Below are 17,771 nucleotides of genomic sequence, written 5' to 3'. Positions count from 1 at the left end.
AAAATGGGCAGAGGCTTGAATATGTATTTCTCCAAAGAAGATATTCAAATGGTCAACAAGCACATGTGAAGATGTTCCATATCCCTCATCATCAGGAGAGTGCGAATCAAAACCATTACGGTGTGGGGCACCTGGGTGGCTCAGTGGATTAAGCCACTGCCTTCGGCTCAGGTTGTGGTCTCGGGGTCCTAGGATGGAGCCCCACATCTGCCTCAGCATCCCTGCTGAGCAGGGAGCTGCTTCCCCCTCTCTCTCTGCCTGACTCTCTGCCTACTTGTGATCTCTCTCTCTGTCAAATAAATAAATAAAATCTTAAAAAAAAAAAACATTACGATGTGAAGCTATTCTAAAAAAGACAAAAAAAGTTTTATTTCCCTTAGTCTTTTTTAAAATTATATTTATTTTCATTTAAATTCAATCTATTGGTGTCAGGAGCATGGCTCTTGATCTTGGCTGTAAGTTCAAGCCCCGCGCTAGGTATAGAGATGACTTGAAAATAAAGAAAGACAAGATTGTCAAGGGTTCGGGAAAATGGCAACCTTTGCCTATTGGCGGAGAGAAGGTAAAGTGGGGGCAGTCACTGTGGAAAACAGAACGGCGGTTCCTCAAAAAATTAAGGGTAGAATTACCATGTGACCCCAGAATCTCATTCCTGGGTGTAGACAGGAAAGAATTGAAGGTGGGGACTTAACGAGACATTTGTACATCTGTGTTCACAGCAACATACTCCACGATAACCAAAAGGTGGAAACAACCCGAGTGTCTGACTGGTGAATGGAGAAGCAAAACATGGTGTACACGTACGAAGGAATATTATTCAGCCCTAAAAAGGAAAGAGATGCTGGCACCTGCTTCAATATGGGTGAGCCCTGAGGACGTGATGATTTGTGAACTAAGGTGGTCACAGACAGACAAACACTGTCTGATTCCTAGAATAGGGAAAATCTCAGAGACAGAATGCAGACTGGCAGCTGCCAGGGCTGGGGGAAGGGGGATGTGGCAGTTAATGGTTTGATGGGTCCTGCAGTTCAGTTTGGCAAGATGATAAAGTTCTAAAGACAGTTGGTGGCGATGGTTGCACACGCTGGAATGTACTTCATGTCACTGAACTGAACACTTAGAAATGGTCAAAGAGTAAATTTCATGATACAGATATTTTACCACAGTATAAAAGAAGGTGTGGCCAGGCAGGTGCACGGACAGGGAGGAGGGCCAAGTGCATGTGAGCAGCTCTCCTTATGGACCAAAGAGGTGAGCTGAGCAGAGTGGGGTGAAGCGGGGAAGAATTAGGAAGGATGGTTCCCCCAGGGGTTCTGGGATGAGGTGGCCATCTCACTGGTCACCCTGTCCCTCTTTCCATCCTGGGGCCCCACAGGAGTGTCCTGGGGGCTCTGCCCTGCTCCCCACAGCTGTTTCTGCTCTGCTTCAGGGTCTAGGGGAGTCCCTCACGTCCCACAAGAATATGCAGGCTTGCCTACTCCCTGGGGCACCCAGGCAGGCTGGCAGATTGCCCAAGGAAGGCGTGGGCGGGGATGCCCCAACCCCTGCTCTCCACTAAGTGCCCGAGGAAACGCTTTGTCCTGCTGCCCAGGGTTGTTCTGATTGTTGCTCTCATTAGTCCTCAGCTCAGAACCTCCCCAGCTCCCCTCTGCCCCTGAACAGAACTCTCGTTCCTCACTCCAGCTTCCAGGTGTCCAATGACAGCCTCCCTCAGAGCCCATGGCATCAGATCATTCCCCATTCCCTTTTTACCTTGGTTAAAGGTAGGTTAGGTTTTCCCTGTGCCTGGAGCAGTATGTCAAAATCCAGCCCATCTACACAGGGCAGGTTACTTACAAATCACAAGGGGGCTGACCCTTCTCCACCCAGAGATCTAGGGTTGGCTGTGCATCAACCCACCATGAGCGGCGGAACAACCTGTTTGCCGTGGTGGATGTAAGGTGCACCGTGAACTACACAGTATTACTCATACCAGGTTCTTGCCAAGTATATGTAGCCGGGGTCTAATTGAGTCTGTAGATCTAACTCTGGTTTACAGGAAGAGCACAGGTTAGGGGAATGACTCGGATGATGTCACAAGAAAGCCATTTACATAAATTAAGAATGAGAACAGTGTATAAGACAATAGTCTTTTCCTAGCAGTTAAATCTCTTCTGTTGTGCTTTAATATCTTCAATACATCTGGGACCAGAAAAAAAAAAAAAAAAGACAACAATCTTGAAGCCCTTTAGAAAGTCAATGCCATGAAAAATGAGCAGGGGGTCGCTGTAGACCAAAAAGAAATACCATCTGCAAGGCATAAAGCTCAGACTGGATCCTGGTTCAAAAAATAAAAGTAAGAGAAGAGGAGAGAAGGAAAGGACACACAAAGAAGAAGGAGAGTAAAGAAGGTGAAGCTATAAAATACATCTAGGGGACAGTGGAGAAAATTAATTATTAACTGAATGTTACATGACGTATAGGAATTATTGTTAATTTTATTAGGTGGGATAATAGTATATTTATGTGAGAGAGAGTATCTTCATACTATGGAGATACATGCTGAAGGCTTTAGGGGCAAAGTTTCAGACACCTTTGAAATGGCTTGGCCAAAAAAACCCAAAAACCAAAAAACGAGAAGACAAAAACCCCTCCACAAATGAAGCAAATATGGAAATGCTAATCATTGACTTTAGGTTCCAGAGATATGAAAGATCTTTGTTGCATTCCTTCTTCTTTATTGTTTATCATTTTAAAAACTTATTTTTATTTCTTAATTTTTTTGGAGAAAGAGGGCTCGCACATGAGCAGGGACAGAGGGAGAATGAGAAAGAGAGAATCTCAAGCAGGCTCCACACCCGGCACAAAGCCTGATGGGGGGCTTGACCTCAGGACCCTGAGATCATGACCTGAGCTGAAATCAAGAGCCAGACGCTTAACTGACTGAGCCACCTGGACACCTCGGTTTAGAATTTTCAAGACAATAGCGTAAAAGAAAGAAAGCAAAAGTCTGCCCTTCTTTGGATCAAAACGTCATCTTCCACTCCTGCTTTCCTTGATTCCTGGATAAGAAGAAAGGCCTCTCTCCCTCTCCCAGGTCCACAGCCTCAGAGTCTCAGGTAGGACTTCTCTCTCCTGTTGAGCTGGGGTTCGTTAGAGCAAGAACCGATGTATCTGCCTTTGGGTCCCCGGTCCCACCATGGAGCCAGGCACACAGTGGGGCTTAATGGCAAACACTAATGGCCCCTGCAAGCTGGCACTGTGAAAGTCATTCCTTTTATGAATTCCCCCAGTGAGTGAGCTGGTGACGTGGCTATTAGCATCCCATTCTACAGATGGGGAAGCTGAGGCTCAGAGAGGTTAAATAACTTGCCAAAGTTGATTCTTCTAAGTGGTGGGATCATGTTTGCCTCCAGGTCTTGACTGATCTGAAAGCCTAGTTACCATGTCCAAACTGAATAATCTAAACTCAGTTCTTGATGCCTTGATAAGATAGTGTGGCTGACTGTTCCAATTTTGCAGGGGAGGGGCGTGGGGAGCTGGGCCGGAAGAGGGTAGGGGATGTCCCCAAGGGCTGAACAAGGAAAAGCAGAGCTGTACTTGGTGTTTTGACATCTTCTTGGCATCAACTCACTTCGTTCTCAGCCGTCCTCACAGCGGGGATGGAGGTCATGAGCTCAGACTCCAAGGCCAGCGGGCCGGGGCAAATTCAGGCTCCCCCACTTCTTGGCTGGCGATCCTCAGAAAATTACTTAACTCTTGTGTTCCTCAGTTTCCCCATCCATAAAACGGGCCATGATAGTGGTGTTTCGTTCACACGCCAGGTCATAGTGACTCGAGTTAATCACACAACGCACTTAAAATAGCGCCTGTCTGAGTAAGTGTGAACTCCGAGAGGTAGGGAAGCTGCCCAAAGTCACACAGCAGTGCCAGAGCCAGGACCATCGGATTCCAAAGCCCCTGCTTTCTGAACTTCTAGACTTCTTTGGAGCAGAGTCTGGGGCCAGAGGAACAAGGGTCTTAACCCTCCAAATCCCTGCCCGAGCTGGCTCTTGGCCTTCATGAAGTGCAGGGCTTCCCAGGACTTGTCCCTTGCCTCTCCAGCCTTCTCTTCCCTGCACGCCTTCCTCTCCCCAGCCCCTTCTGTCCCTTGTCCCTTCTTCTCCCACTTCTCCCCCTTCCCTTCCCTTCCCTTCCCTTCCCTTCCTCCCTCTCTTCTTTCTCCCCTTCCCTCTGCCCCCTTTTTCATCTGCTCCTGCCTCCATGGACAGAGCAGAAAGAACCTTGGACTGCAGGTGTTATCACATCTTGTCCCTCTCTGGGCCTCAGTTTTCCCAGATATAAGATGAGGGGCTGGACAACGGCAATGTGAAGGTCACCTGCTTTATATTTGCATGGGCTGGGACGGAATCCCTGAGCCTGAATACAACTGGCCAATGCCAGGGGTGTTCCTCCCCATCAAGAAGGAGTGTCCAGCCTCTCACCTCCATGCCCCAGTAGGTCTCCGGTGCTGGGTTAGAGAGGGAGCCTCTGGCCTTGGGGAGCTCTAAACCAGTTGGCTCCATAGCCTGGAGCAGTGGCATACAGGCACACTGGTTTCCGGCTGGCGTGTTGCCATAGACACCTAGATGGGAGTGGTGGGTTCATGGTTAACTCAGGCACTAGACTGGGCTAGGTGACAACTGAGTCTTCTGGAGTCTCAGGGATTGTGGCCACTGTCTTTGGGGAAGGCGGCCGTGAAAGCGGGCTGTGCTGTCTGTCGCAACCCCTGCAGGTGAATCCCCGGGTCTGGTGGGAACTGGCTGGTCTTGCCCGGTCTTGCGGTGGGGGGGCAGGGGGAACCTGATATCTGTAACAGGGAGAGGAGCTGAGAAGTCAGAGCTGCAAAGCTCTCCCTCCCCTGTGGGCGAGCCCAACTCCCTCCTGCACAGATGGGGAACTGAGGCCCCCAGGAGAGGCAGGACTTTCCCTAGGGTGCCTGTGGAGTCAAGGACAAATTGTGAGGCCCCGAGTGACCCAGGGTGGGGCTGGCAGTCCTGACATGCCTTGCAGGGGCCAGAGCAAGGGCTTGCTGTGGGTGCAAAGGTGGAAAGGAGAGGTAGAGGAGCTGGAGACCGGGAGGCCAGGGCTCTTTTCTGTGTCCTAAACTGTACACATCCCTGCGGGCCTTTAGTCTGTTCTCTGCCCTGGTGATCTGGATGACCTGAGGTGCCCCTACCCCCTCTCTGGGCCTCAGTTTCCCCATCTGTCCCTCTGAAATTGGGCCGGATCATTCTTCCAGCAAATGTTGACTGGATCGAGCCCCTACTGTTTTGCCAGGCTCCATGCTGGGCTCAGGGATACGTGGACGAATGAGGTCCCCCTAGGAGCTGGGGCTTCAAGGGGGAAAGGTTGGGGGGTCCTTCATGATGTGGGAGAGATACTTCTTCCAGACCAAAGGAGAGCTTGTCAGACCCAGACTCCAGGGTCCTGAGTCCCTCCCGGCTCACTGGCTGCCAGCACTCTCTATCCTGTCCTTTTGTTTTGTGGCTCACATAGGGCTACAGCCCCAGGTGCCAGCTCCCGAGGTAGGTGGCCCCCCCGCACATGCGGGGAGAGAAGGCTCTCTGAATGCTGTCAGGCCTGGTCCAGACTCCACCCCCCCACTCCCCCCACAGGCCTGAGCCCAGAGCCTGAGCTGGCTCCGTTCCTTGGCAACATCCTGAGGAATCCAGCCGCTGCACACTGACTCCCTTCCTTTCCCCTCCCACCCGCCTGCCTGCTGGAGGCGGAGGCAGAGGCAGCAAGCCCCATTATAAAAAGCCATTATAAAAAGCGACAGAGCGCAGGCAGCGAGGGGACAGCACTTAGCTCAGACACCGGCGGCCCGGCCCTGCCTGGACCCCTGCACGGACCTCAGCCCGCCCTGAACCATGGCTCCTCCACCCCTCTCGTGGCTGCTCCGCCTGGCTGCCCTTTGCCATCTGACCATGCTGCTGGCCGGTGAGTGGGGAGGACTCCTGCATGAGCTAGGTCGAGGAGCCTCCGGCCCCACTCCTGCCCTCCGGCCCGATGCCGGGGAGGGGGCCCCCAGACCCAACCTGGGTAAGGTCCACAGTAGGTCCTTCCGAAGAGTGTGGTGGAGGGGGCTGGGCTCTTCCCTGACCCCAGATTCAGGACTGCCCCTCCCGCTAGAAAGATTTCCAGTCTCCAGGGACTGCCCCCTGGCCCAGTGAGCAAGGCGGCTACTGCTTGGCAGCGCAAAGGGGTGGTGTGGGTGGCATAAGGGTGCCAGGCACAAAGGGGGTGTTGGGGGAGGGGGACCACGAAGGCTGAGGAGGCTCCTGCTGGGCACTGGGTGGGAGGCCCTGGCTGACAGTGGGCTGGGTCTCCCTTCCCGGGGTTAATGTGTAACCTGAAACCCTGACTCCTGAGTCTCAAGTCACAGTCAGGGTTTTCTCCTGCCCTGATTTCCAATAGGGGACCTAGGGCCAGTAGAGATCAAGGTCACTGCAGATCACGGATTGGGCTTGTTGCTGTTGCTCTGGTCTTATAGTCCCAGTCTCTCTGCCTGTACCTCGACCATGCTGCCGTCCTCCTCCTCCAAGCACAGCGCAGAAAATGCTTCACCTCCCAATACTGGCTCTCCAGAGCCCAGAACCTGTAGGGCAGGGTGCGTTCATCCCACTGACATGATTAAAATGGAGGCCCAGGGAGGTCTAGAAACCTGCCTGAGGACGCAGAGACAGCAAGGAGGGCAGGAGGGAGCCTGGCTGCATGCTCACCACCTCCGTGGGCCACATGGCCTCTGAGAACTCTTTGAGCGAAACCGTCTCGCATTTTGAGGCTCAGAGAGGCTTAGGAGCCTGCCTTGGGGCACACAGCAAGTCTGGGAGTATGAAAATTGTCTCAAGCTTCCAGGACCCCCCCATGGAACACACTGCCTTTTGAGTCCCTCTATGGGGTGGAAAACCAAGCAGCAGGCCAGCAAGCAGGTCGTGGGTGGGGGGCGGGGGTTGCAGAAGGGGCCAAGGGCTCCTGGGTCTGAACCCTGAAGCCAGAGGTATTTGGAGATAGCACTAAAAGACGGGGAGTCAGATGGAGGTTGCTTTGCCATAGCCGTGACCCTGAGTGGGGTCTTGCCTTCTTTGGTCCCAGGTGCTGCACATTTAAATATAGCCATTGCCGCTGGAGCGGTGGGGCTCCTGTGAAGGCATTTTGGAAGTAGGAGGAGAAGGATTACTTATAGGAAACCTGACGGTGGGTGCGGGGGAAAGGGTTTCTATGATAAGATGAAGAGGGGATGTTTGGGGGGACGGGGGGACCCCGGACACTCTGTGTATTAGTCTGAGGCTTTAGGATATCAGGTTTGTGCCCTAATCTTGGTCACTGACTTCACTGGAAGATACTTACACTATCTCAGCCTTTCTGAGCTTCAGTTTTTGCCTCCTCCTGCTGGCACTTGGCCAGGCCCACCTTGGAGGTCCTCCCCCACACTGTCCTTTGTGGCTCTGGGAGACCCCCTGGGAGCCCCTGCAGGAGGGGGCAGTCCCCAGCAAGGCCCCGGGGTGGTGGTGCGGGGGTGGGGGGGTGGGGGGGGCGGGGGTTCTAGCTGGTGCCCGGCGGCTGCGTCAGTCCCCAAATGTGGGCTTGCGGGGCTGTGTGAGGCGGGAGGCTCCTCTGCTTTATATAACCAGCCTGCAGAGACAAGTCAGAGCAGAGAATTTTCTCCCAGAGCAGTGACGCATTCACTCCTACTCAAGCCCCAGCAAGAAAGAGGGGAAAAAAAATCCGTTTTAAGCTACTGCAGTCTGCCCCCTGATCAGCCGTGGAGGCGGATGGGGAAGGCAGGGAAGGCGAACTTCATGAGCGTCCGATCCAGGCCCCCGTAGAATTTAAATAAAAATTCCTCTGTTCCTTCCTTGGTTATCATTTTACATGTCACAAAGCACTTCCTTGTGCATTTTGTTCATTCATTGAACAAATAGTGGACATATCAGCTACGTGCCTGGCACTGTTGGAGGGGCTGATGCGTCAAGATCCCAGACCTCAGAGTGTGGAGAACCAAGTGGGGAAGACAAGACAATACAGAAAATAAATTAGTAAATGATTTGGTCTTTTAGAAAAACAGGCTGTGGGGCGCCCGGGTGGCTCAGTCGTTTGGGTGACTGCCTTCGGCTCAGGTCACGATCCCGGGGTCCCGGGATCGGGTCCTGCATTAGGCTCCTTGCTCAGCGGTGAGCCTGCTTCTTCCTCTCCCTGTTGCTCCCCCTGTTTGTGCTCTCTCTCATTCTCTCTCTGACAAAGAAATAAAATCCTAAGAAGAAAAAGAAAGAAAGAACAGAAAAACAGGCTGTGATTTAAAAACAAAATGAATGGAGAGAGAAGGTTGTAGGGGGAGGTGTTGAGATTTTAAGTAAGGGTCAGGGAAGGCCCTCGGAGAAAGGGACATTGAGGGAGGCGAGGGAAGATCCTTGTGGCTATCTTGAAGGCAGTTGGTTTTCAGCGGGTGATTTGGCCTCTCAGGGGCATTTGGCAAATTTCTGGAGGCATTTTTGTTATTACAGATGTCCCATCAGTTTTGGTGGGGGGATGCTTAGAAACCTAGTGGGTAGAGCCCAGGGATTCTGCTAAACATCCGTCCTACAGTGCACAAGACAGTTCCCAGGACAAAGAATGATCTGGTCCAAAATGTCAATGGTGTTGCTGTCGAGTGAACCCTACTCAAAGGGTCCAGATATTTAAAAATCTTTATTCTCACAACCCCCCTGTGAAACAGATATTACCATGTCCATTTTACAGGTAAGGGAGCTGAGGCTCAGAGAATCTGAGTGACTTGTCCAGGACACACACCTGAGCAATGGCTAAAACCCTCTCTTTGTCACCTTGCTGAGAGACCCAGAACATTTTTGTCTTCTCCTGCCTGTAAGCCTCTTACCAGCCCTTGAAGTCCAGCCTAAAGGATTCTTCCTCCAAGAAGCCTCCCCTGATTATTTGCAGTGAGAAGTGGTCTCTCCCTTGTGCAGATCTCAGCACATTTGGGGGTCTATTCTGGAACATGGTATTTTTACCTGGTGTTTAGGGCTGTTTAGAACACTGGGATGCCTAGAGGCTGGGAGGAAAACAAAATCTGCCATTAAGCAGCTATGTGGCCTTGGGCAAGTCATTTATTTCTCTCTGATTTTCAGCTTCCGCATCAATTAAATTGAGGTAGCAATACTCCCTTTGCAAGGACGCTGGGAATTAATGAGAGCAGTTGTCCCTGTGCTAAGTATACAGTCCAGTACAAAGTAGATGCTCAATAAGATAAGCTCTGGTACTTTGTGGGTCTGTCTTGGCTGTCCTTCAGGCTGAGAGCTTCTGAGGGCAGAGACAGACCTCCATCTCATTATGCCTCATAGCACCCAGCACAGGCAAGAGGGAACATCAGCATTTATTGGTTGACAGAGTAAACACTGCAAGCTGATCGTGTTTATTGGGATTGAAGTATTCTCCCTAAGCTCAGCACCAATGGGAGAAAGATCTCAGGGTCAAGGACAAGAGAGCCTGGGTCTTTGTAGGTACACAAAGGTAATTCAGACAAGTGTTGGCTGAATTAGGAAAGGGATGGATGGATGGATGGTGGGATGGATGGATGGATGGATGGTTGGATGGACTGATGGATGGATGGATGGATGGACAGACCAATGGATGGATGGATGGATGTGGATGGATGCATAGATGGAGAGGTAGGTAAAGTGGTAAGTAGAATGAGACATTATTTCACTCAATGACTACTTGCTGAGTATCCACTTTGTGCTGGGAAGCACTGTGATACCAAGACTGACAAGGGCCCTGCCTTCCTGAAATTCATGTGACAGTAAATGGCTGGCTAGAGGCATTATTTCCAATTACAGAAAAGAAACTTCAGAAAAGAAAAACCCCCTCAGGTTAGTTACATCGCCCTTCCCCATGCAAAACCAAGAACAGAGACTGGCCAAAGGTATGCAGGCACCATGGCAGAGGGTGGGACTTTGGGGACAGGCTGCCTTTGTGGGTCTTTAAAGCCCTGCATGTGAGCAGTGGCCTTCCCCACCCTGAGACATAGAGTTGAGAGCGCAGACTGACCATGCCTAACCACCCCTTCTGCCCACTGGCAGCCTCCGCCGGCTCCAGATAGCCTAAAACTTCTGCAGACCAATCCAGGGGCGGCTTCCTGGCTCTATTCAGTAGGGCCAATGGGAGGGTGCAGCTGAGTCTTTCCAAAGTCCGTCCGGGGGAGAAGGCAGGTGAAAGGCAGCAAGGTAACTTTCATATACTGGTTCCTCAGAGAGAAAAGGCAGCCCGTGACTCAGGCACCAGGCACCAGAGTGCTTCTGCCTACCATGGGAGCTTCTAGAACTGCCCCTGATGGCCCAGATCTCAGAGATCCCTGCAGGCCCCGATCCCCCCTTCCATAGTCAGAGTGGGCTGAGGCTAAGAGGAAGCGAAGGCAGAGGAGATGGCACATTCTAGAAGGGGTGTGTGTGTGTGTGTGTGTGTGTGCGTGTGTGTGTGTGCTTGCACCTGTATTCAGGAAGGCAGAGCATGTTTGCACGTCCACATCCATGTAAATGCTTGTGCATGAGCCATAAGGATCAGTTGGGGCCTCCCAGGCCCTGCCTGGCTGGGGAAGATCATTTAGTTCTCTGGACTCCACCGCCCTGGAAGTCCTGGCCTCTAGAATTTTGCAAAACCCTCTGGGATCTTGCTTCTGCTGCTAAGACCTTGACCCAGAGCTGAAACTCAAGCTCTCCCTTATTTTTTACATACCCCTCTTGAGCTGACACCAAGTCGAATACATTTTGCTGGACATTTTAGGGGAGGGAGGAAGGAGGAAAAGCAATGCAAACAACTTCAGATGTTTATATGAAATATTTGGGTTCTTGGGGCACCTGGGTGGTTCAGCCTCTGACTCTTGATTTTGGCACAGGTCCTGATCTCAGGGTCGTGAGACTGAGCCCCTCATCAGGCTCAGCAGGGCATCTGCTTGAGATTTTTCTGCCTCTCCCTCTACTTGTTCTCTCTCTCTCTCTCTCTCTCTCTCTCACATAAATAAATAAATCTTTTTAAAAAATCTGGGTTCTCAACTGTCTGTTGAGTCACCCCCCCATCCTGTTCTGGGGTTTCTGTTGGCTCCGTGCCATCCTCAGGCCCCTAGCCATCCTCCTCTGCCCCCCACCCCGTGTACAAGCCCCATCTCCACCCCTCCTCCTGACCTCTGTCCCTCTAGCTTGCCCAGGGGACTCCAGATGGCCCCCTTGGTTCCCCTCAGCAACTGCTGCTAAACTCGTCTTGGCTCTCCCCGGCAGAATGGAGGATCCCCTGCTCAGCGGACTGCACCCTTAGCCCCCTCAGAAGGTGGCTGTACTTCCACATTTAATACTTTTTGTCTGTTCCTTATGCCTTATGTGGTTTTGGGGCGGGGGTGGAATACGTATGTGCTGTTCCGTTTGTTGGTGCATGTGGATGCATGGGGGCACATGACGTGTCTCAGAGGTCATGGAAATCCACAAATATCATCAGCCTGACAGGGAGGAAGGGGGTGTGTATGTGGTGGGCAGAGGGTTGGGGGGCGTGAGAGTTGAGAAGGTGACTTACTGGGGTAAAGGGAGGGTTGGGGGTGCATAGAGCCATGGGCCTAGAAGGGACCAGAGCACAGCCTGGTAGGAGAGCCCGTTCCCTCACTTGCTGGCTGTGTGACCTCGGGCAGATCCCTGTCCCTCTCAGGCTTGTCCTCCTTTCTGTACAACTGACCAACTATGACAACTTAATTTGAAAAATTAAACCCTCACTACTAACCAGACAGTAGAAGCTTCCTAAATAAGAATCCATTTTCGTTAATTTTTATAACATCCCTATGAGGTAGATACTCTCATGTACAGGTGGGGAAACTGAGGCATAAAGAGTTGTGGGGCTTTTTTTTTGTTTTGTTTTTGGAGGGGGTTGCTGAGGAGGGGGGCAGGGGAGCTGAGGTCAAGGGCCTTGAAGACCCAGGCTGTGCAAGGCAGCGGCCGTGGCTTGGATGGTGTGGCTGGCACGAGCTGGCCTGGGACTGGAAAGCCAGATGCCCCTGGACAGTCCTGCTGACTGGGGGCCTCTGTGGGCTCAGGACAGCACCATGGTGTGAAGAAATGCAACGTCACCTGCAACAAGATGACCTCGGAGATCCCCGTGGCCTTACTAGACCACTACCAGCGAAATCAAGAATCCTGCGGCAAGCCTGCCATCATGTAGGTACTGGCCTCTGGGCCTCTGCCAATCCCCGTCCACATCCTTCTTCCTCATCTGGGCTCCTGCCAAGGGCCTCAGCAAATTGCTCCTCTTGCTCCTGGCCTCCTGGCCCTTCACTGACCTTAATATCTGTCCCCCAGGGTAAAGGTTGGGAGCGGCTTCCTGAAAGGCCTGGGGCCTGGGGCAGCTACTGAGGGGGTGTGTTTCAGGTGACTGTCGAACCTGCTGGATTTCTTGGGGACGTCAAGCACGGTGGCCTTGGAGCACAGGCTCCAGACTCCAACCCATGTGGTGCAAATCCTGGCTTCATCACTTACAGGGGGCGGGGGTGGCTCTGTGGATGTTATCTACCCTCTGGGCCTTAGTTTCCTTATCTGTGAAATAGGTAGTTGGGAGGATGACAGGGGATGATGCAAATAAGCAGCTTGTCAGGGTGCCTGGGAGCTGTTGCAATAGGAAAGGCAGAGATTATTATCCACACTTGACAGTGGAGGAAACAGGATCCGTGTGAGACTTTGGGCTAATCTACAGACTGGCCTTCAGGCCTGTCATCTCATCAGGAAATGGCCGGCAGGTTCTCGAAGTACAGGGCTCAGCAAAGAAGTGTGCTTCATTCTACCCACGGTGCAGCTGCTAAGAGGGTTCAGGGGCTAGTACCCTGACCTCTCCTCTTGCCTGTTGAGGCTTGCTTCCCCCAGACTCCCCCACGTATTTGCTTCTGTTTTCTAGGTAAAGAGGAAGTGGGGAGCCCCAGGGAGGGGGCCGTCGCCTGGGCTACCCCTTGCCTCTGGGGGTCTGAAGGGTTATGCTTGCTTCCTGCCCTTCTCTGGCTTCCCCAGTGAACCAGAGCCATGCACCTTCACATGACCTCTCTGAGCCTCGGTTTTCTCATCTGTAAAATGGGGATGGTCGTGGTAGCCACCTCTCCCGGGTGGGAGGTTTAAACAGGCAAAATGCCTAACACAGCGGTGTGGAGCATAAGCTCCCGTCAGCTCAGAGCTGTGTTCCCGGCACAGAGCCAGCCACACACAGCTTCGGAAGAAACTCGAGATTTGGATGGCACTCGGGGTCCCAGGGGGACCCCCATAGATGTGGCCGGAGCTCACTCAGTGTGCTTTTGGCCTGAGGATACACACTAAGAGGTAGAGGTCCCGCGGGCAGCCTATAACTGAGGGAGTGGGAAAGAGGACATTTAAGTCAGTTCCTTCCAGAGAAAAGACCCCCCCCCCTCCACCCCGCCTGCTCCCGACCCTGAGCTCACCAGTCACACACCTGCCAGCAGGGAGCACCAGTGGATAGCTCCCCCCAGTCAGAAGACACAGGCCAGAGCCCCCTGCCTTATGGTAAAGACATTATTATTAACATTATTATCATTTTTGGCTGTTACTCTGAGCCAGATGCTTTACAGAATATTTTTTTTTTTTACAATAACACTGAAGTGGGATGACCAGCTTGCCCCAGTTTTCTGGGACTTTCACAAGACATCCTATATCTTGAGGATCCCCTCCACCCCGCTCAGTCCCAGCTCTTCTGGGGAGGCTGGTCACCCTACAGGAGGTAGGTATGCGATCTTGATTTCTCAGGTGAGGACACCCAAGTTGGAGGAGGCAAGCAGCCGGAGCTAACCAGCTCACAGCTCACAGCTCCTGAGTGGTGGGAGCAGGTTTCCAGCTGGGTCTGTTCTCTGGCAGAGTGTTATATATGGCGCTTCTACTCCACGTGGCATCTGGGCATCACTGGGTCCCTGTTTTCCTTCCTTGTAGCCTGAGGACGAAAAAGAACAGAATCTTCTGTGCCGATCCAGAGGCGGAATGGGTTCGGAGAGCCATAACACATCTAGATCGCCAGACTTCTGCTCCGATCCAAGATGGCGGCAGGTTCGCGATGCAGATCGGTGGGGGTGAGACCAGGACCACCACGGCCACCGTGGGAATGGACAGTCCTGCAGTCACAGAGCCCAAAGCCACCCAGGAAAACAGTGGCCAGGAGACACAGAGCGCCTCGGGGACTTCCCCAGAGCTGCCAGCGGGAGTGGCTGATTCCTGGGGGACCAGGTTCCCCTCCACTCCCAAGGCTCCAAATGGAGGAGCACCAGCTGGGTCCCAGAAAACTGAGTTTTTCAACGCTGTTGCCCTCACCACCGCAACATCCTGGCAGAGTTCCACTGCCTACAAGCCCAGGTCAGGCCTCTGGACTGAGGGAAAGGCCTCTGAGGCCCTCCCCACCCAGACCTCCCCCACCCAGGCCTCCCCCACCCCGGCCTCCTCCACCCCGGCCCCCTCCACCCAGGCCCCCTCCACCCAGGCCCCCCCCACCCAGGCCCCCTCCACCCAGACCCTCCTTACCCAGGATCCCCCTGCCCACGTCCCCACCGTTTCACACAGAGCCTCAGAGGACAGCGTTGGCCCTGAAAGCCAACCTGCGTGGATCACGGGAGACGATCCCACGCCAGAGAACCCTCTAGAGCCTGAGGAGATGGGTCCTATTTCAGCTCACACAGATGATTTTGGGGGGCCTGAAGGCACTCCCCGTTTCTCCACAGTCCCCATCTCCTCTCAAGGGGTTCCCAGTAGGGAGCCAGTAGTCTCCGGTAGCTGGACCCCCAAGGCAGAGGAGCCCATCCATGCCACCATGGACCCCCAGAGGCTGGGTGTCCTCATCACTCCTGTCCCCGACTCGCAGGCAGCTACCCGGAGACAGGCGGTAGGGCTGCTGGCCTTCCTCGGCCTCCTCTTCTGCCTGGGGGTGGCCATGTTTGCCTACCAGAGCCTCCAGGGCTGCCCCCGCAAGCTGGCAGGGGACATGGTGGAGGGGCTTCGCTATGTCCCCCGGAGCTGTGGCAGCAATTCCTATGTCCTGGTGCCGGTGTGAGCTGCCCACCTGCCTGCCTCCAGTTGTTCGACTCAGACAGCTGCCTGGGGTCCCCCGTCCTCACACCCACTGGTCCCCAAGGGCCTGACCTGAGCTGGGATGATTGGAGCAAGGAGGCAGGATCTTCTACATGCGATGGCTCCCGGCTCCCGGGCATAGCCCAGGAGGCCCCTCTTGACCACTGTTGACCCCCTGGGGACAGAAGTGGTGGCCTGTGCAACTCAACCCCAATGTCCCCAAGTCAGGAAACTTCTGCTGCTGGCTGGTGAGAGGTTCCCTTTGACACCGTCCCAGACCCGATGAGCAATTATTTATTGGAAAATGCCCAGCCCCTCTGGTACGTCCCCAGGTGGCCCACGGTCACCCCATCTCACAAATGAGCCTCAGGCCAGGCCCCCTCTGCCCACTCCCTCAGACCTCCTCATGTCTCTTGGTCCCGCTGCAGTCGCCAGTCACCCCGGCAACCTGCGGTGCTATCTCCCCCCGTCCCCTGTACAGAGCCCACACCCAGCCGGGGACCTGTCTTTTCTTGCATGAGCCTAGTGTGGTGTTCCCTGGGACGGCTCCTGGGAAGACTCTGCCCTCCGTTAGGCATTGTGGGAAGGGGACATGAAGTGACCTGGTGGCTTGGGTGGGTTTTCTTCTCCCCAGCCAATGCCATGCATTGGCGGAACCTCGGCTGTGCGCGTCTGAAGGCTGGGGTTCTCGTGCCCAGTTTGCCACCAACCCAGCAAAGCATTCGTACCTCTGCTTTCCCGTCTGCAGAAGGAAAGAGACTTGGCAAATGTGTGACAGTAACCTGTACCCTGACGGTCCTCACTCACTGCTCTAGACCCGGTTTCCCACACCCGGGTTGTAGTCTCACAAAAGAACACCTTAGCCTGTCTTCACCCATTGGGGAGCCTGACACGTTGGTGGGCCCTGTGCCTTGCTGGGGGTGGGGGGGAACGAGGGGTATGCACGGAAGGGATCTGAAAGCGCAGGTCCTGCTCTGTGGGAGGGAGTCAGTTCCGTGGGCACCCCCTGAGTGGGGACTGGGGTGGAGGGTGCTTGAGGGGCAGGCCCATGCCCAGTTTGGAGAGCAGCCCTCCCAGCATCCACCAGGCTCGCAGGGACCTGAGAACAGTGGGACAAGTGACATGGGACAGGCTGAGGAGGAGGGAGGACCCTCAAGGCACCAGGAAGGCTGAGGTGCTCAGGGGGAAAGGCCCCCGGGGGGTGGGGAGGCAGCAGGAAGCAGCCCCATGCCCGAGTCAGGGCATGGGCCCCCTGTTTGCTGTTTCTTTCCTGTGACCTGGCTTCCCCTTCCCCATCTCTCGCTCTCTGCAAACACTGCTGTCCCCATTCCAGGATCTTCCCTCACCTTCCTGCCCACCACAGGCAGGGCCAGGAATTTCCAGGACATTTTTCCACGAGATCAGAATGCACCACTGAAACCTGAGGTTTCATGTTTACCTCTGAAAGACACGTCATCCTCAGGGGAGGGAAGTTGTGGGCACAGAGTCAGGGTTCCCTTTTTGGCTGCTGGCCTCACCCCTCAGGGTCCCTGGGGGCAGCACCCCACCTTCCTCCGTGGTCCCCGTGGGTGACCCTTGCCCTCCTCCACACGGGGAGCCTCCCACAGGCCAGGGTGGGTGACACTCCACAGAGAGATGCTTAGAGGAAGCAGACACAGCTCTGGTCCACAGAGGGGGGCAGCCACGTGGGTCCTCCCTGCCCTCCTGCACCCCCTACTGGGCATGACCTGGGATTTCGAGGCCTGGCTCTAGTGGGGGCCACTTCCGACAGCTCAGAGGGCTGACAGCAGGTCTGAATGCACTTTTTTGGGCTCCTTGAGGTTGGTGGGAGAGCCTTCAAGGGGTGGGGCCCCCATGATGGGGTTCCTCTACTTTTCGTGAGAAAGCAGCTGGGAGCAGCTAGTCCCCCTTCCACGGATTTGATTAGTTCCCCCAAGCAGGACATGGACATGGACAATTTGGGGGGGAGCTTTGGAAGGAGTTGGTTGATCCTTTTGCTTTTCCAACCCTATCACCAATGTCTGTGCCATTTTGTATTTTACTAATAAAATGGAAAAGTCTTGTGAATCAAATAACGTAGATTTTTCTGAGGCAGGCTCAGCAACGGGAGCCTCAGGGGTAATGGAACAAGGAGGGGCCAAGAATCTCTGGTGCAGCCTGCCTGGGGCCAAGTGGTGGGAACTTCTACAGTAAGCAGGAGAAGCAGCACTGGGGATGGGGTGAGGAGGATTGAGCCCCTGGCCTGGCTCTGTTTGGCCCAGCTGTGTGACACTGAACAGGGCCTTTCTCTCTCTGAGCTGTGTAAAATCAGATGTGAGGTTTCTCCTAGTGGATCCCACCCCTTACAGGAATCAGAATCTGGTATGAAGCCACCCCTGCCCTTCCCCATACCTTCTAAAGCACCATCTCAGGGGCCTTGGTATCACCATTAGCGATCTGATGACCCATGGGAGCAAACTGAGCCACATTGTCCTCTTTGCTGCCTTGACTCACTGCTGGTGCAGATAAAGATTGAAAAGGGATTATTTCTCAAGGGGCTTGGGTGTTCATAGATATGACCCAAACACCCAAACACTAACCTCCTGGTGGTCCCCAAGTCCTCCAGTGTCCCAGGGTGGCATCCTAAGAGCTGCTATGTACAGTTGTGCAGGTTGGGAACTGCACCAGGGGGCA

General features: G+C 53.9%; 1 protein-coding gene across 1 annotated transcript; it reads left to right on the top strand.

The window, feature by feature from the left end:
* The first annotated feature begins 5,702 nt into the window (after nucleotides 1-5,702).
* CX3CL1 (C-X3-C motif chemokine ligand 1) lies at nucleotides 5,703-15,971 on the top strand. The gene is made up of 3 exons (XM_032854394.1): nucleotides 5,703-5,961; nucleotides 12,089-12,209; nucleotides 13,974-15,971. The coding sequence occupies exons 1-3, from the start codon at nucleotides 5,892-5,894 to the stop codon at nucleotides 15,079-15,081; spliced, it is 1,299 nt and encodes a 432-aa protein (XP_032710285.1). The 5' UTR covers nucleotides 5,703-5,891; the 3' UTR covers nucleotides 15,082-15,971.
* Nucleotides 15,972-17,771: the final 1,800 nt, after the last annotated feature.

Source organism: Lontra canadensis, unplaced genomic scaffold (genome assembly GCF_010015895.1).
Source record: "Lontra canadensis isolate GAN:19392208 unplaced genomic scaffold, GSC_riverotter_1.0 scaffold8, whole genome shotgun sequence".
Taxonomy (NCBI): domain Eukaryota; kingdom Metazoa; phylum Chordata; class Mammalia; order Carnivora; family Mustelidae; genus Lontra; species Lontra canadensis.
This window is presented reverse-complemented; position numbering and strand designations above follow the sequence as displayed.